The 23,892-nt window shown below is 38.3% G+C and overlaps 1 protein-coding gene across 34 annotated transcripts in view; it reads left to right on the top strand.

The window, feature by feature from the left end:
* Ttll5 (tubulin tyrosine ligase like 5) overlaps positions 1-23,892 on the top strand; it is a 260,046-nt gene that overhangs the window by 172,322 nt on the left and 63,832 nt on the right. For 32 of the 34 annotated variants that reach the window (XR_007345904.1, XM_048799024.1, XM_048799027.1 and 29 more), the window contains one exon: positions 11,136-11,331. Coding sequence is in view for 32 of the 34 variants with exons in the window: in XM_048799024.1 (XP_048654981.1) it covers positions 11,136-11,331 (196 nt within the window). In the remaining 2 variants the exon portion in view is untranslated. Of the gene's footprint in view, positions 1-11,135; positions 11,332-23,892 lie in introns of those variants that run through there. The other 2 variants (XM_048799039.1, XM_048799038.1) reach the window with 2 other exon arrangements.

Consider the following 23,892-nt stretch of genomic DNA (forward strand, 5'->3'; position numbering starts at 1 on the left):
TCTCCCTCCCCTCCTCTCTCCCTCCCCTCCTCTCTCCTCCTCTTTCTTGGATTATTTATTTAATCCTTTCCCAAGAGCCTTTCATCCTCTCAAGTAAGCAAAATATTTCAAGCTTTTTAAAGTCTTTTTATCCTGTTGTCAAGCAATAAGATCAGCTAGCACTGATAATTTCATATAGGTCTGTGCTTTTGACCTAATATTATATATCAAGTTCAAGTTCACATAGCTTTTCCAGATCATTTCTGAGCTTTTCAGTATTTCTAATACTGTCTCATGCTTTAACTCTTCCTGCAGAAGAACAATCTCAATATAACTCCACAGATTCAATATAGAAAAAGGTAGAGTATGCCCTTGTCTTAAGGAACAGGGTCAAAAGTTAAAAAAAAAAAAAATTAGTTTCTTCACTATGCCTAAAGAGGTCATTTAAAAATGAAATTCCAATACACCGATTCTCTAAGAACCAAAGTATCTATCACCATGAGCATGAACTCTTGGCAGGTCTATCTAACTCATTCCTCTTAAATAATGTAAGGCAAAAATTTTGTTTGCCTAGAAAGCCAGGCTCGCAGTCAACAGTTAACAACGGTTATTAACATTACGTTTACTTTGTGATTTACCTTATAAATTTTGACTTGTTTGTACTTGATTTTAGTGTTATTAAATGCAATTTGACTTTTACTTTTTTCACTAAGGAGAGTGGTTCTCAGTCATTTATTGAATGCATTTTATAAGCAGTTTTGTTTTTTCTTCACAGTGCCTACACTGTGTGATCCTAACACTGTGAACTTGACCATCATGACCGCTGCACTGTTTTCTAACTACTTAAAATGTTAGCGACTCTCTTCTACCTTCTTAGGACTTTCCATGTCACACCCTCAGGTTCAGTTTTTCAGAACCAACGTTTCTCCTTTTCATCCCGTAGTGCTGAGTTAATCATTGTCACTTGCTTATGTTCCCCTAACTTCTGCAGACCAGGCCAGATTGTTTCATTTTTTAGACTAACATGATTTTCATCACGGTCATATAGGCCACTTCACCTTGACTTTCACATAACCCTTGTCCTCCTAGGTTTAAGCCCCTGTGTAGATGCCGTGTATTCCCAAACCCTTTCATTACTGAAGTTAATCCTCCAAAACATGAGCTTCTGGAGAGCAGGTCCTAAGTGTGTTTCTCCTCGGTATTCCCTAAGCACCTAGGAACAGTATCCAATAAATGTGGGTTCAGTTGTGCTGAAATGAAACAACTCCTCAGGTATAGGATCCCAGTATTGCAAGGTATACACAAAGGTACTATCATAGCTAAAATCAGGAAAGTAAAGTAACATATGCACAGAACAGGAAATAATAACTAAGGTCTCAATGAAAGATAAATGAAAATGTTATAACTTTTTTCTTGCATATTTGTCTTTTTAAATTGAAGTTTAATAACATAAACTAAAAATACATGTTCGATTTGATTCATTTTGACAATTTTATATGTCCTCGTAACCGCCATTAACATAATACATCAAGCATTTCCACCACACTTCAGAACTCCCTTATGTCTCTTCCTGGTCAATACTGCTTCTTTGTACAGTAATCCTCTCCTGACTTCTCTCACCATGTGTTCGTTTTGCCTATTCTTTGGACTTCATGTAAAGGGAATCATACCGTGTTTACTTTTTTGTGTCTGCCTTCTTTCACTCAACACGTTTCTGACAGTCATTTTTTTTTTTTTTTTTGCTTACATTAGTAGTTCATTCCTTTTCCTTGAGTAGTATTACACTGTGTGAATAGACCAGTTTGTTTATCTTTTCTAATAATGAGCATTAGGATTGGTTCCAATTTTTTACAATTCTAAAGACATATTCAATGAAAATTCCCTCTGATACTGGGAATTGAACTCAGGGATGCTTTACCACTATCTCCAGCCCTTTTTATTCATTTTTTTTTTTTTTAATTTGAGACAGGGTCGTATTAAATTGCTCAGGTTGACCTTGAACATGCAGTCCTCCTGCCTCATCTCCAAGTAGCTGGGATTACAGGTGTGGCCCAGCTATAGTTGTTTTGTTTTGTTTTGTTTTGTTTTGTTTTGTTTTGTTTTTGTAGCCATGTTTTCATGTCCTTTAGGTAATAACCTAGAAGTAGTATTATAACAAATAGTTTTCTGAAACAATCATATTATTTTATACCCTTACCTGTAGTGTATAAGAGTTATAGTCATTCCTCATGATCACCAGCATTTGGTGTTCAGTCCATTTGATTTAGACTTCTTAGTGGATGCATGACGGTATTTGCATTTCCCTGATGACTACTGATGTTGAGAACTTCTTATGTGCTTATTGGACATTTACTTATTTTCTTTTGTAAAATGTCTCTTCAAATCTTGTACATATTTTTAAACTGTGTTGTCATTACTGAAACCAACAATTAACAATAAGAACTTCTTTATACTTCTTCTATCACATGTATGTATTGCCAGTGTATGGCCTGCTTATTAATTTTTTAGTGACATTTTTTAATGAGCAGAAGTGTTTTTATTGTTGTTGGGTTTGGTTTGGTTTGGTTTGGTTTTGTGCTGGGGATCCAACCCAGGACCTTCTGCATCCCAGGCACGTGTTCTATCACTGAGCTACACCCTCATCCCAGAATGTTTAATTTTAATGAAGTGCAGTTTATCACTTTTTTCTTTGATGAGTAGAACTTTTTGTGTTCTGTTTAAGAAATCTTTTCCAGCTCCAAGGTTACAAAGACATTCTCACATATTTTCTTCCATTCACTTTATGACACTAGCTTTTATGTTGAAAGGTCAGTGGTCTGCCTCAAATTTTGTTTGTGTATGGAGTGAAATAGTGTTGAGTATCATTTTTTTCTTTTTAGTACTTGGAGCCTTTCTGACTTTACAACTACTACTACTCTATTGACAACTGTATTGTGCTAACTTTGCAATACAGGATCATCTGCCCATGAACAGCTAAGTTTGTTTTTTAAATACTGCCTCTGAAAACTGTAGTTCTCTGGCAACATCAATGGAATTATTGAGTTGGAGAGAATAGTAACAATAGTAGTGTTAGCAAGGGTAGTACTTTTTTGAAGTACTTCCTATTGGTTAGCACTTTCACTTGTATCAGACAGGTACTATTATCATATCTCCTTTTTGCAAATGAGGAAAGTTTAAGAATTGAAAAAAAAAAAAAAAAAGCACAGAGAAGCTACATGTGATAAAGGCTTCCATGCACAGGGCCTTCTCTGCTTATTTTCTTCTTATCCATTTGGTGTTTGTGACTATGAGCCAGCCCCAGCTGCCCTGGGAGGCATTTGTAATGGAACAGTATTTATTCCATGCAAAATCATTCTAAGTTTGTCCTTGGAAATACCCCCAAAAGCCAACAGAGATCCCTACCACATTATAATGCTTCTCTAATCTAACGGGCATGGCTTCCTTATTCTGGCCAGCACCTTTCTACTGCCCATGAGAGTCCCTCTGTCATCTTAGGATTTATAGCACTTCCTGTGTGCCAAGACTACTTCTTTCAGGATTGAGAATTGATTGACAAAGAAAATATAGCCTCTGGTGTCCTTAAATATCTATATATTTTCTGAAAGTGCCATTGGAATAGATGAATATTCTTTCTTATAAAAAAAAATAGTAAGGTTCTAGGTAGATCTGCGATTCCAGCTACTCAAGAGGCTGAGGCAGGAAGATAAAAAGTTTAAGGCCAGTCTCAGCAACTTAGTGAGACTCTGTCTCAAAATTTAAAAAAAATAAAATAAAAAGAACTAGGGATGCAACTCAGTAATAGAGGAACCCTGCGTTCAGTTCCTACCACTAAACGAAGAAAAAGAAATAGTAAGATTTTCCCCAGAGAGCACATCTTTCATAGCCTTATATCAGAAGCACCATTGGCATTTTGAACAATACACATTTTTCTTAAACAGGACTGTTCCTTGCATTTCTAGATATTTAATGTCCTTGACCTGCATTAATTAAATATCAGTAATATCCTCCCACATGTAGGCATGGAGTTCCAAACCCCATCGAGTGGGGCAAGGGCATCTGTGTACATGGTAGCTCCTGTTTGGTGGGGACTGAGTGGACTAAGCTGGGGAAGTGGATGGCAGAATCACTGTGTGTACCATTGTCACCATTCTCTATCTCACCTCCTTCCTTCCACTTTTGTGAGATCACAACCCTCACAGAAAATTTTGATGCTGAAAGCATGTCTATATGGGAAGTCCAGCCACATGCTGAGGAGATTTTGCACTTTGCAGATTCTCTCCACCATGTTCCCTCAAATTGATAATCAGGAGGCTGAGGAAAGAGGATTACAAGTTCAAAGCCAGCCTCAGCAAGTTTGTGAGACCCTAAGCAACTTAGCAAGACCTTATCTCAAAATAAAAAGGGCTGGGGATGTGGCTCAGTGGTTAAGCACCCCTGGGTTTAATCCAAAGTATCAAAAAAAAAAACAACAACAAAAAAAAAAACCTTCAGGTACTAGAAATCAGGGAAAGCCCGGGTTATAGTACACATCGCCTCCTGTGTCAGTCATTGTAGTGCTTGTATAGTGTAATCCCCAAGGTTTATGCTTTTAGTGTGAGATACCATGACCCAAGTAACCCCACTACAATTCAAAACAAGCAGGTTTTTGAAACATTTTTTTCTAAAATCAAGAATGAAACCAGGATGTCTACTCTTAACCACTCTTTTTTAATAGAGTCCTGAAAACTTTAGAGCAGTCAGTCAAGGGAAGGAAATAAAAGGGATAAAAATAGGAAAGGAGTATGTAAAATTATTGTAGATGATGTGATTCTATACCTAGAAAGCCCTAAAAAGTCTACCAAAATTTCTTAGAAATGATAAAATTAGCAAAATATCAGGATACAAAAATCAATATACAAAAACAGTAGCTTTCTTATACACCAATAGTGAACTTTCAGAGAAAGAAATTAGGGAAACACTCCCATTCACTGTAGCCTCAAAGAATTAAAACAATCAAACAAAAAAACCTAAGAATAAACCTAACCAAGGAGGTGAAAGACCTCTACAATGAAAATTATAAAACAATGAAGAAAGAAATTGAAGAAGATACTGGAAGATGGAAGGGCCTCCCATGTTCATGGATAGGCAGAATTCATGTTGTTAAATTGCCCATATCACCAAAAGCAATCTGCAGATCCCATCAGAATACCAATGACATTCCTCACAGAACTAGGAATAAAACAATCCTAAACTTCATATGGAAACAAAAGAGACCCCAGATAGCCAAAGCAATTCAATGCTTAGAAACATTGCAAAATCTGATTTCACAATATATTGTAGAGCCATTGTAACAAAACAGCATAGTGTTGGCATAAAAATAGACACACAGACCAATAAAATGAAACACTGCAACCACCTGATTCTCAACACAGGTGCCCAAAAGCTTCTTCAACAGATGGTTCTGGGAAAACTGGACATCCACCTGTAAAAGACCAAAACTAGATCTTGAGCCTCATCCTGTATAAAAATCAACTAAAAATATATCAAAGACCTTAACGTAAGATTTGAAACTACCAGAAGCAAACAGGGGATATTGTTATAGGCAGCAATTTCCTGAGTAGGACTCTAATAGCTCAGGAATTAATAGTAAGAATTGACAAAGGAGAGTACATCAAACTAAAAAGTTTCTTCACAGCAAATGAAACAGTCAACAGAGTGAAGAGATATCCTACAGAATGGGAAAAAATCTCAGCCAGCTTATTCATCTGACAGAGGATTCTTATCCAGAACATGCAAAGAATCAAAAAAGTTAATACCAGAAGAACAAGTAATCCAATAAGAAGTGGGCAAATGAACTGAACTGACATTTCTTAAAAGAAGTAGTACATCTGGCCACAGTAAATATATGAGAATGCACAATATCTTTAGCCTTCAGGGAAACGCAAATCAGAATTACACTGAAGCACGCCTGTAATCCCAGTTACTTGGGAGGCTGAAGCAGGAGGATCATAATTCAAGGCCAGCCTGGGTAACTTAGCAAAGCTCTGTCTCAAAAAAAAAAAAGGACTAGAAATGAAGCTATGTGGTGGAGTGCCACTGGGTTCAGTACTGCAAGGAAAAGAAAGGCACATTGAGATTCAATATTATACCAGTCAGAATGGCTATTATCAAGAAAACAACAAAAAATGCTGGCCAAGAGGGAACCCTTATATGCTATTGATGGGAATGTTAAATTAGTACAGCCACTATGGAAAACAGTTTGGGGTTCCTCAAAAAACTAAAAGTAGATCTACTATATGATCAAGCCAACCTGGTCATACAGAAGGAATCGAGTTGGTATAAAGAAAAGAGACCCACCCAAAAAGAGGCCCTTATTTATTGTGGCACTATTGGCACTATAGCCAAGTAGTGGAGTTAGTCTAGATGCCCATCAACAGATGAACAGATAAAGAAAATGCTACATATATACACAATGGAGTACTATTCAGCCATAAAAATAATCTAAATTTTATCATTTACAGGAAAATGAATGAACCTGGAAATCATCACTTAAACTAAATAAACCAAACCCAGAAAGAGAACAATTATATATTTTTTTCTTATGTGAAATCTTAACAAGAAAAAGATAGCATAATAGTAGAAGAGGGATTTTTAAGGAAGGGGACTGGGAAAGGGCCAGTAGAGACATATAATCAAAGCACATTATATGCATGCATGGAAACGTCAGGGTCAAACCCATTAATTTATACAATTAATATGCACTAAAAATTAAACTTTAAAAATTTTAAATTAAAAAAAAAAAGCAATCAAGTTTCTTAGGTACTTATTACATTACACAACTAAGCATCCCTTACCCCCACCAAATATAGCACTATAAAAATTCCTGCCTGTTTGCTAAAAGCCTCTACTTGCTTGAGAAATATCCTTTTGTGATTTGGAGACAAAGCTTATGTTACTGATGAGATTAAAAACAGATTTCATTATAAAAGTTTATGATGTTCCAGTCTGTTCAGTGTGTACAGTTGGAAGAACACTTTGCCTATCCGAAGTCCCTTATTTGATCTTCTCTTGCCCACTCTCCTGCCCGCTGTACATCCGTAAACCCCTGCCTCTGTTCATATAGCTGAGAACCTGTCCATGATCATCCTCAACCCGGGGGACCTAGTTACAGGCTCCCATTTCTAATTTGTACTGTGAAGGCATTGAAGTAAATGCCTCCTGGGAATGTTTCTTATTAAAACTTTTTTTTTTTTTTTTTCCAATCCAGCTGCCCTGTGCGATGGATTCTGATATAAGCCTTATAGCTGCATACCTCCTCTGCATCTGGTCACTGAGTTGCGATTGCTACTCTGGCTAGCAGCCTCTATAACCAGCAAGCCAGGCATGGAAGCACAATCACTATTGATGAAGTTTCTGACCTTTGGTCCAGTGATTAAAAATAACAGTTTCAGTCTAGTCGCAGAATAGTACCTACCCTAATTGGCACAGCAGTCTGAAAATTATTCGGCCAAGGAGGGTTCTGCCTTTTCACCTGTTTCCTCTATTTGTGCTTTATTTGTTCATTGGCCTGCTCCTGCCTTCCAGCTTTTCTTCATCCACGCCCCTCCTCTGCTTACAGCTCACACAGAGCTTTTTGCTATTCAGTCTGCTTTTTCTTTTCTTTTTTTTTAATATTAGTTGTAGATGGACACAATATCTTTATTTTATTTGTTTATTTTTATGTGGTGCTGAGGATCAAACCCAGGTCCTTACACGTGCAAGGCAAGTGCTCTACCACCAAGCCCCAGCCCCAGCCCCTCAGTCTGCTTCTTTTAACTTCAGTAACTTCTGTTCCTTCAGAAATGAGAAAAGAGGTAATAGGTTCCTCTGGCTCCTCCCTTCCTAACCATGTTTCACCCCCACTCGACACTCTACACGGTGAAGGTTATACTTGATTAATATACTTAGGCGCTTAATTGTGTTCCATCAGTGGTCACCACATTTTTTCATACCTCCGGAAGCCCCTTAGGAAAGGTGACTTCTAGCATGCACATTGAGACACTTCCAGAGCATCACAGAAGATCACATGCCAAATTAATGAATGAAATCTGAGCTTTTTGGTCCTGTTCTCCAAGAAGACTAGCCAATAGTATGTAATTGAGCAACGTAAATGTGGGAGTCAGACTGAGCATCCCATCCCTGAGAAAAGGATGTGACATATCAGAGGTAACATTATATAAACCCTTTCCTGGGTATTTGGAAATCTCTTTGACAGAAGCTGGGAAACCAAAGCACAGACCTGAAATTACCAAGTTAGGAGGAAGGCCACAGGCAGAGAGTAGCACACACTCCTGGGCTCAGCAGATAGACTGGGCTCCTCCCACAGTGCTCTGAGCTGCAGGTCAAGTCTTAGAGAGCTCTGCATGACCTCACCCCAGCGTCGATACACCTCTAGCATCAAAACAATCATTAATGCCAAAGGAGAGAATAAGAAAGGCTTATTTATGTATTTAATGGTGCTGGGAATTGAACCCAGGGCCTGGTGCATGCTAAGCATGCACTGTATCCCTGAGATACACCCAGTCCCAATAATACAACGTTTTAAATCACTAGAAACAATTCTCTCAAATAAGACACACTCTCATTTCTCTAAGCCCAGGTTTGGTCTAAGGTTGTTCATTATGAGAATCTTTATAATGTTTCTTCTCTATATACTTTTCTGGTCACTGTAACTCAAAAAGGAAAAATATATGTGTATAGAGAGAGAGTAGTTAAAGTCCAAACCTGGGTGTAGTGGCACACACCTGCATCCCAGCAACTTGGGAAGCTGAGGCACAAAAATTGCAAGTTTGAGGCCAGCCTCAGAAACTTAGCAAGGCTCTAAGCAACTTAATGAGACCCCATCCCAAAATTTAAAAAATAAAAAGGACTGGGGATGTAGGCTCAGTGGGTAAAATACCCCTGGGTTCAATCCCAAGTACCAAAAAAGACAGAAACCAAAAGGGGGTCCAGAGAAGAGTAACAAAGTGTTAAGGAGAAGTTTCAACCAAATAGTCATAGGGGCTGGGGATATAGCTCAGTTGGTAGAGTGCTTGCCTCGCATGTACAAAGTCCTATGTTCAATCCCCACCAAAAAAAAAAAAAAAAAAAAAAAAAAAGTCCAAATAGGGTTGTTGTCAAAATAAATGGGAACTAAATAAATAAATAAACCATCCTGTATTAAACTATATGTAACAAAGTTTTTCACTGTAACCATTTACGTGTACAGCTCAGTGGCATTTACTGCATTGACACTTAGGCAATCATCACATCCATCCATCTCCAGATATTTTTCTTTATCCAAAACTGAAGCTCTGTAGTCACTGAGCAAGAATTCCTCATTCCCTTGCCCTTTCGATTACCCCTCTACTTTGTTTCTAGTCTACCTACCTCATATTGGTAGAATCATATAGTATTTATCCTTTTGCTCCTGAGTTATTTCCTGCGTTCATGTGACATGGTGTCTTCAAGGTCCATCCATGTTATTGCATGCCGCTTGTGTCAGAATTTCCTTTCTTTTTTCTATTTTTTAAATTTTTTTCTTTTTGCAGTGCTGGGGATTGAACCCAGGCCTCATGTTTGCTGGGAAAGTGCTCTACCACTGAACTATACCCCAGCCCCTCCTTCCTTTTTAAAGCCATTTAATATCCCAATGTATGTAGATAGTACATTTTATTCTTTTTTAAAAAAATATTTATTTTTTAGTTGTAGTTGGACCCAAAACCTTTGTTTTTAGTTATTTATTTTTATGTGGTGCTTAGGATCGAACCCAGGGCCCTGCACGCGCTAGGAGAGCGCTCTACCTCTGAGCCACAACCCCAGCCTGTACATTTTATTCTTCACTCATCTGTTGATGGATGTTGAAGTTGTTTTTACTTTTTGACTTGGTAAATAATGCTGCTTTAAATATTGGTGTACAGTTCTCTGGTTTGATTTAAATTCATTTGGATATGTATAGAAGTAGAATTACTGAATCAGTGATTTTATGTTATTTGATTTTTTGTGTAGCACTGAGGATATGAAATTGCTGGTCATATGGGAATCTCATGTTCCTTTTTGAGGAACCACAGTGACTACACCAATTTACATTTCCACCAGCAGTGCTTAGAAGATCCAGTTTTCCATATTCTCTCTAGAACTTGTTGTTTTCTGTTTTTCTTTTGTTTTTGTTTTGTCTTAATAATAACTGTGCTCGTGGATATAAAGTGGTATAAATGGGGACTTTTCTACCTGGAAGAAAGAGACTGGGGGGGATACAGGTGCGTAGAGTGGTGAAGACTTCTGCATGTATGTACAGATATGGTCACCAGAATCTAGGGATTAAGAATTTGGGCAAGAACCAGTGAAACTCCAAGTCATGTACAATCACAAGAATGGGATCCTAATTAGAATAAATTATGCTTCATGCATGTATAATATGTCAAAATACTGTCATGTCTATCTAAAAAGAACAAATAGAAAAAACAATCTGGGCAAGGAATACAGGCAGAGTATTAAATGGTGTAGTGTAGGTACTGACCAGTCAAGAAGGCCACCGGCCCTTTGCCTTCCTCATGTGTATAGGCTGTATAGGTCAGCCTGGATGGGACCATACTGGGCTATACTGCGGTTAATTTGAAATGATGAAAAAAGTGACTTCTCACTCCAGTTATATTGTCTCATAATGGGGACACAAGCTCAGATAGAAATAGCTTCTAGAATAATAAGTTTGGATACTTCACAAACGGGTGGTTAAAAATTTGAGAATTCTGTGTAATTTACCTCTTTACTTTTGAAGTTAACAGAGATGACTGTACCTCTGTTTTTACCTTCAGTTAGGAATTTGAAGCTCTCTGGACTCTTCTTGGAGGTCCTTGTGGCAATCACAGGGGGATGAAATTACTATTTCAGTTATTTAGCATTCAGCCAATATTTACAGTCCGCTTGTGCGCCAGGCCTGGCGATAAGTGCTAAGAATAGGATGGGGAGTTAAGCAACCCCTGTCCTTGTCCTTGTGGAACCATGGTCAAGTGGAGGAGTCAGATAACTGGTCACACAAAGAGATTGGTAATTCCTACTGCATCTGACTCCGTAAAGGAGAAATACTTGAGACACTTCTCTCTTTCCCCTTGGATTGTTCACTCAGCCACTCAAAGAAATCTGCTTTCTTTTCTCTTCAGGAGCCTCCAAACAGGTGGCTTTGCCTGGGAGGGCGAGGTGGAGAACAACGCTTATAGCAAGGCTACCAGGGTGGCTCCCCAACACAAATACCACCCCACGGCAGGCAGCTACCAGCTGCATTTTGCTCTCCAGCAACTGGAACAACAGAAACTTCAGTCCCGGCAGCTTCTGGACCAGAGTCGAGCCCGGCACCAGGTAATTCAAGACGAGCCCTTCCATGTGCTGTCTCTTCCTTCTATTGGTAAAAAAAAAAAAAAAAAAAAAAAAGAGTGAACGGGCAACGTAGAGTTAACATCCTGAAAGGTTTCCAAAGCAGCTGGCGCGGATGGTTTGTAGGGAGTCTCCTCTCAGAACCGTTCTGGAACCGTAACATGGGCTTCACTGGAAGGTGATGTGGAACCATGCGTGACCCGGTTCTTTCATTTGTGTGTACGAAAGTCCCTGTTGTAGTCTTTCCCCTTTCTGTTATGTGCTCTTAGTTCAGTAACTTGCCAGGGCTCTAATTCCAAAATACCTAAAAGCCAGTATGTTAAGCATCTTTCTTTCTAAATGTACTCTTTCTCTTCTTCCATAGAGTTGGTATACATATGTACATATTGATCCATCAAGGAATAAATAACTTGGAAATGGTCACAAGTTAGATTACCAGTCTTCTGTAAGTGACAGCTGTTTATTCAACAGATGTTTTGTCAAATGCCTATCACAGGCTAGGCAATGTTTTATTAAACAGTGGGACTTTAACAGGACCTAACACGCAAGCATCCTTGTGCTACGGAACTTAGAGTGAAATCTTCATTCCCTGCTCACTGTCTGTGAAATAACAGAAACCCCTGAGCATATGTGTGAGGAGCTGTGCAGTATATCACACTAATCTGTCGGCATGTCCCCAATCATTTAGAAGAAGAAGGGACTTACAAAAGGTCAGGTCACTAAGAATTAGCTTTGTCTTAATGATTCAGGATTATCATTAGAATCATTTACATGTTCTACAGATGAATTAATACTGATTCTGTAAGCTTCCCTATTTCCCTATTTAAAAAAAAAACAGGGAAATAGGGAAGCTATTGATTAAAAAAAAATCAATGGACCTTTATTTTATTTATTTATATGCAGTGCTGAGAATCAAAGCCAGGGCCTCACACATGCTAGGCAAGCGCTCTACCATTGAGCCACAGCCCCAGCCCTCCCTATATTTTATGGAAAAAAAAATACCTTCTATCAGTTTGATCTCTTATCACTTGCTTCTTTTTTTATAAAAATGTAGTTCATGGTATACATCAGTTAGTGCTGAATTAAGACTTATTCAATGATAAAGGAAGCATTTCCCCAAGGTTTTTTATCCTCTGATCCTCTAAGTGAATTAATTATCATTATGCCCTGTATCTTTACTTTTTTCATTACTATCCAGAATAACATAGGATTATTTAATTTTTTTCAACATAGTTCATCACATGATTACCTTTATCTCTGGTATTTACTCTGTAAATTAACACATCATAATTGAGAAATGATAAATTCAAACATTTGTGAAATAGTTCTTTAAACTGTTTTTTTTCTTTTAGTTGTAGTTGGACACAATACCTTTATTTTATTTACTTATTTTTATGTGGTGCTGAGGATCGAACCCAGTGCGCTCTACCATTGAGCCACAACCCCATTCCCTCTAAACTGTTTTTAATGGAGAAATTTCCAGACTTTTCAATCTGGAAGTGTAGAATATGGCATCTCATTCTGATCACAACATTATCCTTTGCCATGTAGAAATTGCCCCATCTAGAAAATCTTTGGGACAGTAGAAGCACGTAAGCCAGTTTGCATTTTCACAATTGCAGATAGAAATGTGTGTACTAGTTTTTTTGTTGTTGTTGTTGTTGTTGTTGTTGTTTTTAAATCTGCGCACATTTCCTAAAGTGTTTTACACTTCCAAACTTCCTGTCATTTGAGTCCTTGAGAGTGCCACCTTGATCAGGTGCTGGATAGTGGAGACTTTGCTGTTCAGCCTTACTTCCCTCGTGTGGCTCCAGGGAATACAGACAGTTGGTCCCTTTTAAGCCACACTTCAGTACCTTGAAATAGTGGACACTTTTTTTTTTTTTAAATGAAAGGAGATATTTTGCAGGACATTAAAGTTTGGGGGAAAGAGAGGCAGTTTTGCTGATTTTCACTTTGAGAAACTGCTTTACTTTTAAGTCCCTCTCATGCTTTTGATTAGCTTCCAGCAACTCACATTCCTTTGAAAATTTAGAGTACTGCTGTTCTTGTGTGGAGTTTTTTCACTGAGGATTACACTGGTTTAGTTTCACTGAATTATGAAGTATATGGAAAATATGTTTTTTAGAATCTGTCAGAATATCCATCTTAAGGAGGAGGCAGAACTCCCAAGAAGGGAGTTATCTCGTGTCTCCTGGAGAAGGAACAGAAAATCATTCATCATGATTTTATATATGTATATAACATCATTTTGTTCCTTCTCCCTGTTTTTATAAACCACAACTGATTTAGGTAAGAGTGAGTAAGGGTGAAGTTTTAGGTCTGTCGGGAGAGCTAGAGAAACTAAATTCTGTGAGCTTAAGGAGTTTATAACTAATTAAATAGCAAATAAGATATTAAATGTTCTAACATGAAGTATATTTAGTAACTTAGAGCACTTTTTTTCAGAGGATATTTAGAATCACTCCACAGGAAAAAAAAAAAAAACGCCACTCATTTAGATTTTTAAGTCTTTGGTTTTAGCTTATCTGTGCTAGACCCGCCTGAGAATTATCACCAAATTGTTGTTTTCATTCTGAGTCTGTCCTGTATTTCTGTCCTTGAGATAATCCTTTAGATAGAGATGGTACTTCTCTAATAAACTCCTTGCACATTGGAGTCACTTTCCTTGAATATAGGTTATAAAATTTGGTTAGCTTCCTGTTTCAGACTGGTGACCAGAATTAAAATCGAAGTTACCTAGCATCAGGCTGGGGATGTGGCTCAAGCGGTAACGCGCTCGCCTGGCATGCGTGCGACCTGGGGTTCGATCCTCAGCACCACATACAACAAAGATGTTGTGCCCGCTGAGAACTAAAAAATAAAAAAAAAAAATTCTCTCTCTCTCTTAAAAAAAAAAAAGTTACCTAGCATCTATCTAGAAGAGAAACATGATTTTTTGGAACAGGATGTTAAGGGGGTCTTCTTGGATGGTATGGTATGGAATGGTATGGTGGTATAATATAGTCATTGTTGTTACACATAGTGCCTTGCATACAGTGATCTCCTGAATACGTTTGGGGAAATATCATGTGACCTTTTTGGGGAAATATCATGTGGCCTTTCTCCCATTATATGCAAAGAAATTCGCCCATCCTCTTCTGCCTCTAATCAGAGCACTTAGCTTTCCAGCTGGTTGCAAGTGTTCATGTCAAGCAGGCCCTCGGATTCAGGCTGTGAGTTTGAACATGGGCATCTCTGACCACTGATACAGAGTGAGTTTGGGTCTTCATCTCTATCTAGCGTTGTGCTTACTCAGAAATACAGAAATCATCATGACCTGAATCCACCCCTGCAGAAGACTGAGCCTGTGACCTGGAAGTGAGAGGAAAGTAACACTGAGCCATTGGCAGAGGTATCCAAGGACAGATACAAGAAAATTGGGTGTGATCCAGTCCTTTTGATGAAGAGCATGATAAAGAAAAAAAAGACAAAACTGAAACTATGAGCTGTTATGCCCTGATGGATGAAACTTCAGCAATTTGAAAAACACTGTTTTAAGTCAATGCAGAGTCCATGACTTTTTCTGCAAATAGCCAGATAGTAAATATTTTAAGCTTCGTAGGACATAGGGTCTCCATTACAGCTACTCAATTCTGCCAGGGCAGAGTAAAAACAACCATGTACAATATGTAAACGAATGAGTATGGCTGTCTTCCAATAAAACTTTATTTACAAAAAAGACTGCAAGCTGGATTTTTCCTGCAGGCCCTACTTTGCAGACACCTAGTCTATAGCAACATCTACTTAAAGAGCTAGTTAAAACTAATCCCAGCTACTTGAGAGGCGGAGGCAGAAGGATTGCAAGTTTGAGGCCAGCCTCAGCAACTTAGCAAGGCCCTACTCAACTTGGTAAGACCCTGTCTCAAAATAAAAAGAGCTGGGGATGTGGCCTAGTGGTTAAGTGCCCTGGATTAAATCCCAAATACCAAAAAAAAAAAAAAAAATTAATTAAAATTTTAAATTAAATTTTCTTCCCTCAGTTATTTGTTTTCTGTCTTTTGGAAGGAAGACGGAATGTGTTAAAATTTAATGTCGCCCTTATAAAATATCAGGCAATCATTTTCATAGAACTTTGTTGCCATCTTTTTCACTTCATCGACCACAGTATCCTCGTAAATAAATTATCAAAATACCTCTTTTCTCATTCTTATCAGGGTACATTCTGCTCTCTAATCTCAGCTCCCAGGATTCAAGTCTCGGGGTGGGCAAGAGAGAAATAGCAGGACAGATTCCCTGCTGTTTTGTTAGTAACAAGCCAGCACTTCATAAGCACTTACTGCATCCCAAGTTCCTTTCCCAAGCACTGTTCTATTCTAGGTGTTGTTCATATATTAATTGATGTAAGATGAGTTTCAGGATGTTGGGGGGCAAGGCCAGAGTCTTGGTTGTTGGGGACCGCGAGGGGCTGCTATAGACTGGCACAGCCATCGTGTGTCGGCTCCTGCCCCGAAGGACAAGGCAAAAACACTCTTCTTTCAGCTGAGTCGGGGGCCCTGCTTGAGCAACAGTGACTACTGGTGACATCAGCATGAGTAGCTCTGCACGCTGGGGTCCGTGAGAGGCCCGGCTGACCTGATTCTAATTGCCGACATGGAGCTGATGTTATTCTTGGCGCGGGCCAGAGCGATTACTCAGTAGTTTCTGTTCAAGTGATCCTTTGTTACACTTGTGCTCCCAACCCATTCCCTACCCCCCACCAGGGCCTTCCCTCCCTCTCTTTTCTGCCTCATCCAAACCAAAAAAAGAGCCCAGAAAGCAGAAAATTAAGGACATTTTGATGGTCATGGCAAAACTGCTGGTTTCTTTGATTGACAACAGGGGAGAGAAGCGCTTTAAACCAGCTTAGTTCTTGAGCGGCTCTGTTCTCTTTCCAAAGCCCTTCAGTTTTTAGCAGACTTAATTTTCAGCATGAGTAAGGTGACTCAAGGTAGGAGAAAACTGCATCCCAAGTACCTCTCATCCTTCCACATGTCTGCTCTTTTCCCTTCCTGCCACGCCCAGGTTTACAGACCAGCCTAGGAGGGAGGCGACTGCTCCTCTAACAAGCAGGGCCCAGTAGAGGTAGCCTCTCAGTGTTCCCTGTGAGGGGTCCTTCCACATCCTGGCAACCTCTAATGGTGTGTATGTCTGTGCACAGCCTCATACACACCATAGAAACCCATAGATTCCCATAGAAACCCAACCAAGTCTTGTTATTTTGCTCCTAAAAGTTCATTGCATATATCTAGAAAAATTCTGCACCCCCTGCAGGAAGGAACACTGTTTCTCTAAGCCTTTGGCCCCTGTGTGTTGGGTTGTGGAGAGGAGGGGAAGGAGGAGAAATTCAGCAGGCTCTATATCCAAGCACCAGCATGGGAGCGGCTGGGCACTGCTCAAGCAGCAGGAGGTGTATCAGAGGGAACGGTCAGACCTGGGTAGGCAAGGGGACGAATTTATGTGTGGGTGGGTGGGCGTGCACGCTTGCTCACACACATGCTCTAAAGTCCCAGAGCATGTGGGCCCAAATGCCATAACCTCCTGCTTCTTTCATGTTTGTCTGGTTGGTTCTTTTATTCTGTTTGTTTTTTCTCCTGGCCTGTTTCAGGAACTCATATAACGCTTAGTTTCTAGCTTTTAGTTATTATTACTGGTTTTTCCTAGGATGATTTAATTTGATTTTGCCAAACCACTTTTTTTTAAAATTCTTACCCATTAAGAATATATTGAGGGGCTGGGGATGTGGCTCAAGCGGTAGTGCACTCTACTGGCATAGATGTTGTGTCCGCCAAAAAAAAAACTAAAAAAAATAAATAAATATTTAAAATTCTCTCTCTCTCTCTCTCTCTCTCTCTCTCTCTCTCAAAAAGAATATATTGAAAATACATAAAATAATACACATAAAACTACCCTCAGTTGTTTTGGACATAGGCAAACTCTGGACAACCTTTGGAGTCAAATAATTCTTAGTTTAAATCTTGGTCCTGTCCAGTTCATGACCATGGACAGGTTGTTAGACCTTCTTTGAACTTTCTCAGGGTCACATAAATAATAAAGAGATTTAAACTCAGTTTGTCAGCCTCTACATCTAAGCTCTTGGGTTATCAGGCTATATCCTGCCTCCCTGATCATAAGACATTCGGTGAATAGCAGTCATTGAAGACTATTGCATCAATTTTAAGTTGCCATTCATACATTCAACAAGTACCTATTGACACCTGTGAAGTTATCTTTGAAAAGTTATTTTCAAGGGTCTTAACCAGTCTCTTACTATTCATGTGCATAATCTCAAAAGTTTTACTAAGTGCACATAAACTTAGGTCTAGAGTTTGTCCCAATTACCTCAAATACTTAATTAAAGAAATGTCCTTTTTTAATATTTATTTTTTAGTTTTAGGTGGACACAATATCTTTATTTTTATGTGGTGCTGAGAATCGAACCCAGTGCCTCACGCATGCTAGGCAAGCGCGCTACCCCTTGAGCCACATCCCCAGCCCAAAGAAATGTCTTAAGAAAGGGTCTTAGGCTCAAAAATCTTAGAAATGCTCATATTTAATCCTCTCTTATACTTTATTATTAAGTTATATGGTCAGAGCTAATGAGTCGTGCAAGATCCTAAAGTATGTTCTTCAGGCTTGGTGATTCAGAGCCTTATGTGGGGTGTTACCTTTTTGGTTAGTACTTTGTCCTTTCAACCCTGTGATTGTTAGTGATAATACTATTTTAATTTCATTTCTGTTAAATTTGTTGAAAAGCCTACCAGGAAATAGGGCAGGTGTCCACAAATGTGACTGTCACAAAAGACACATTAGTGTAATTCATATTAGGCTTGCTTTTTCTATACCATATAAATGTGAAACCCAGTGTATTGCACTGTAGACATTGGTTTGTTATGTTAATTCATAGCTGATAGTAAAAGAAGTCCCCTGATTATCATCAGGTTGTTTTCTAAGCTGTTGGTAGATTGATGTTCCTCTGGAATCTGGGACTTCAATGATCGCGTCCTGTGGGCCAGATATAGTGTTGACCCCATTCCACTGATGAGGAAAGTGTAAGTGTGCCCCTAGGGTCACACTGCTGCCCAATCGCCTATTAAAACCAGGTTAGAGGGCTTCCAGAGCCCATTCCATTTATCACTCTCCCCTGGTCAGAACTGACTCTTTTCTCCTTGTTTTACACATGTATCACCAATCAGTGATACCACTCCAGCTTCATGACCGCTACAGTCCTGTACTCTCACACACATCAAAGAAAGGGTCAAAGTAATCGATGAAAATGCATAACTCAGCTTGGTTGTCTAAAGAGGCAACTGGGGAGCCAACTTGCTTGTTGTCTGTGGTTAAAATGGGATTTGCTACAGGACCTGGTGACCAGTTATGCTCCCTTTCCTCAGTTTGTGATCTGGTTTGTTTTTCTCTGTCTATAGGCAGAAGAAGGAGACAAAAAGGGAAAGAGAAAAGCCAAACACACATACACACACGAAACATTTGTGATGGATGCAGCCACAGCAAAAATGCTTAATAAATATACAACAGCAAGGTCAATATATACTGTTTAAGATCTGCACAGTAGGCCAACCACGAGAAGTGCTAGGCCAAACAAAACAAACCGTGCGTTTCAGGACAGAGAAAAGTTAGATGTCTATAAACTTAGAATTTAAAGTTATAGGGAACTTAGAGAATTCCTTTTACTAATTATCTTATTTTACTAATTGAGAGACATAAAATACAGATATTGTTACAAGAATATGAGTTGTGATATACAGATAATACTCTGTGGTCACTAACAAATAATTGATAAAACAGACAATTGAAAATGAAACTGAATTCTCTTTTGTTAACCAGGTGAGCTCTCAATCTGGGGCCATTCTGATATTTTCTTTTTTTTGAGATACTGGGAATTAAATCAGGATCACTTCACCACCAAGCTACATTCCCAGACCTATATTTTCCTATATTTTGTTTTATTTTACTATATTTTATTTTACAAAATTATCCATATATAGGTTGAGTGTTCTTTTTTTTCAAATTTCAGGTTGAGCATTCTTAACATGAAAATCCAAAATGTTCCATGGTCCAAAATTTTTTGAGCCCTGACATGACACTACAGTAGAAAATTACACTTTGAAATGAAACTTTGTTTCATAATGAAACTCTTAAAATATTGTTTAGAATTTCCCTTGGATTTCTGAGTATAAGGTGTAGAAAAAAACAAATGAATTTTGTATTTAAACTTGGGTCCCTTCCCCAGGATACCTAATTATGTATATGTAAATACTCCAGTGTCTGAAAAAAGGGTTAAAAATCTGAAACACTTCTGGCCCCACCCAACCAAGCATTTTGGATCAGGGATGGTGTACACAAACATACATATGTGCACATTGTAACTTTTAAAATTAGTGAGAAAAATTTGCTTAAAATATTTGAGACAAAATTTTCTTAGCCTTCTCTAAAAAAACTATTTGGAGTAAAGTAAACGAAATCTTTGGGTTTTATATGCATCTAAAGAAAGCTGTTAACATTGCTAGGTTTGCTTTAGATTTCCTTTTGGAAAGGAGATTTATTAAATAGATTTTTCTTTAGATACATTTGCCTTAAAAGGCAGTCAGCATACATAAATCAGGGCAGCAGCTTGGTAAACCACACCCAGGGGTGCAAATCCCAGCTTACTCACAGAGCTCGGCAGTCCTGGTCATGGTACTTACACGTTTGTGCTTGGTTTCCTCTGCAAATGGAGACGATGGTGGAACGTGTCTCAGGTGACCAGGGGGATTACATGAATTCACATATAAAGGATTTAGAGCCCTGTTGACCCATGGTAAAAGCTCAATAAACCTTAGTTGCTCTTATTATTTATTATGGATGTTAGCCTTCCATTACTGTAACAAATATATAAAACATATAAAGAGAAAAGGTTCACGTTGGCTCACAGTTTGAAAGGTTTCTGGCCATAAAAGGTCGGCTTGGGGTGAAGCAGCAGGCCATGGCAGAAGGGCATGGCAGAGGAGAACTGCTCAGCTGGGCCTAGGAAGCAGGAAAGAGCAAACCGGAGGGTCTGGGTCCCACTGTCCCCTGCAAGGAGACACCATCAGTGATTAAAGACTCCCACAAGTTCCTATCTCTAAAGGATCCACCACTTCCTGATAGCACCATGCTGGGGACTAACCCTTTACCACATGCTCCTCTGGGGACACTTCAGATTTTTCATGAGGGTAAAAGGCAAATCACGCAGGTCCACCCTCCAGGTGCTTTTTAAGCATCCAGTGCAGTATTGTTAATCTTGTGCGCATTTTTGTACAACAGTCTCTAGAACTTATTCACAGTACCTACCTGAACTGTCCTGGCTGAACAACAGCCTTACATTTCCTCCTCCTCCCAGCCTCTGGCAACCACCCTTCTAATTTTGTGTCTGTGAATTTGATTACTTAAGGTGGCTCACATAAGTAGTGTAATGTAGGAGTCGTCTTTTTGTAATTGGCTTGTTTCAGTTAGCATAATGTCCTCCAGGTTCATCCATGTTGTAGCATATGACAGGATTTCCATTTTTAAAGAGCTGAGTAATAATCTTTGGCATGTATAGATCCCATTTTCTTTATCCATGCATCCATCCATGGATATTGAGGTTGCGTCCACATCGTGGCTATTGTGAATAATGTGAATAGTGAGTGTTGGGTGTGCAGGTTTCTCTGTGATAGTGTGTTGCTTTCACCCTTAAATATACGTAGTAGTATAATTTCAAATTGGGAATTATAGTTAAACTACATGCCAGAAGTAGAACTTGCTTAAAACAACATTAAAGAAAATGTCTTGGAAGAAGCTCCAGGCTCAGAGTATTAATTAGTCACTTACTCGGACAATTAAAAAATTGTATACAATCATTTTGTTCATAGTTGCTAGAGAAAGAGGTATGAGAATAAAAAGTTATATTAACACCAAGACAAAATGACTATTCTTTAGAGTAATATTTGTGTAGACTGTAAAATGTTGCCCAAAGACAACATAATCATTAAAAAAGGAAAGAAACATCAATAGCATCAAATTATGACCCAGCTTTTCATGGGACACACAGTTTCCTCAGAACTATCAAAGGCAAATAAAGAAATCAATCCTCTCAAACATACTGATGGAAGTGTAAATTGACACATTTTTTTACTGGGGGGCAAATGGGGAATATAAAGAAGAGTTTTAAAACTGAAGATAAGGAGGCTTCTGATGACTATTCTTCAAGGAAATTAGTTAAAGCCAATAACCTAATATATGTGAAAAAATATTAATAACATGATGCTTATCACAGCACTGTCCTTCAAGAGCAAAACCAGTTGTTGACAACCTGAATGTGCACATGTGTATGTGGGTGGTGTTTCAAAAGGAGAGTAAGAATAAAATGGGTGTCCTGCTTTTCTTTCACTCAAAAATCTGTGAACAAAATGGAGATAGTACCCTGCATTCTTTCTGACCATAATGGAATGAAACTAGAAATCAATGATAAAATAAAAACTAGAAGCTACTTCAACACCTGGAGACTAAACAATATGCTATTGAATGACGAAGGGATAACAGAAGACATGAGGGAGGAGATGAAAAAAATTCTTGGAGGTAAATGAGAACTCCGATACAACGTATAAAAATCTATGGGACACTATGAAGGCAGTGCTAAGAGCAAAGTTCATTGCATAGAATTTATTCATTAAAAAAAGAAAAAGTAAACAAATAAGTGACCCATCATTGCAGCTCAAAACCCTAGAAAAAGAGGAACAAATCAATACTAAAAGTATTAGAAAACAGGAAATAATTGAAATCAGTGAAATTGAAACAAAAGAAACAATTCAAAAAATTGACAAAACAAAAAGGTGGTTCTTTGAAAAAAATAAATAAAATTGCCAAACCCTTAGCCACCTAATGAAAAGAAGGAGAAAGAAAACCCAAATTACTAAAATTTGTGATGAAGAAGGAAATATCACAACAGGCACTATTGAAATTCAGAAGACAATTATAAACTATTTTGAAAATTTATACTCCAGTAAAATAGAAAACCTCAAAGACACCAGCAAATTTCTAGAGGCATATGATCAACCCAAACTGAGTCAAGAGGACATAACACAATTTAAACAGATCAATTTCAAGCCTACCAACCAAGAAAAGCCCAGGACCAGAGGGGGGTCACACCTGAGTTCTACAAGACCTACAAAGAAGAATTAATTTTCCAATATTTCTCAAATTATTCCGTGAATAAAAAAGGAAGGAACCCTTCCAAACTCATTCTATGAAGCTAGTATCATCCTGATACCAAAACCAGGCAAAGATACATCAAGGAAAAAAAATTTTAGAACAATATCCCTGATGAACATTGATGCAAAAATTCTTAATAAAATTCTGGCAAATCGCATACAAAAACATATTAAAAATATAGTGCACCATGATCAAGTAGGGTTCACTCTAGAGATGCAAGGTTTCTTCACCAAATGGAAATCAATAAGTATAATTCATCATAAGAATCATATGATTATATCAGTTGATGCAGAAAAAGCATTTGACAAAATACAGCACCCTTTCATGTTCAAAACCCTAGAAAAACTGAGGATAGTAGGAATATACCTCAACATTGTAAAAACTATGCTAAACCCCAGGTCATCATTATTCTAAATGGATAAAAATTAGAAGCATTCCCTCTAAGAACTGGAACAAGACAGGGGTGCCTTCTTTTCACCACTTATGTTCAACATAGTTCTTGAAACTCTAGCCAGAGCAATTAGACAAAAGAAATTAAAAGGATACGAATGGGAAAAGAAGAATCAAACTGTCATTATTTCCTGATGACATAATTCTATACCTAGAGGATCCAAAAAACTCCACCAGAAAACTTCTAGAATAAATGAATTCAGCAAAGTAGCAGGATATAAAATCAATACCCATAAATCAAATGCATTTCTATGCATCAGTGTGAATCCGCTGAAAGAGAAATTAGGAAAACTACCTCATTTACAATAGCCTCAAAAAAAACTTGGGAATCAACAAAAGAGGTGAAAGACCTTTATAATGAAAACTACAAACAGGCGGGTGGACCAATGGTACAGAATAGAGGACACAGAGACTAATCCACAAAGCTACAACTGTCTTATATTTGATAAAGGAGCTAAAAGCATGCAATGGAGGAAGGATAGCATCTTCAACAAATGGTGTTGAGAAAACTGGAAATTCATATGCAACAAAATGAAACTGAATCCCCTCCTCTCGCCATGCACAAAAGTTAACTCAAAGTGGATCAAGGAGCTAGATATCAAATCAGAGACTCTGTGTCTGATAGAAGAAAAAGTTGGCTCCGATCTACATATTGTGAGGTTGGGCTCCAAATTCCTTAATAGGACACCCATAGCACCAGAGTTAATAACAAGAATCAACAAATGGGACTTACTTAAACTGAAAAGTTTTTTCTCAGCAAGAGAAACAAGAAGAGAGGTAAATAGGGAGCCTACATCATGGGAACAAATTTTTACTCCTCACACTTCAGATAGAGCCCTAATATCCAGA

The sequence above is a fragment of the Marmota marmota genome, unplaced genomic scaffold (genome assembly GCF_001458135.2).
Source record: "Marmota marmota marmota unplaced genomic scaffold, marMar, whole genome shotgun sequence".
In the NCBI taxonomy this organism is placed as follows: domain Eukaryota; kingdom Metazoa; phylum Chordata; class Mammalia; order Rodentia; family Sciuridae; genus Marmota; species Marmota marmota.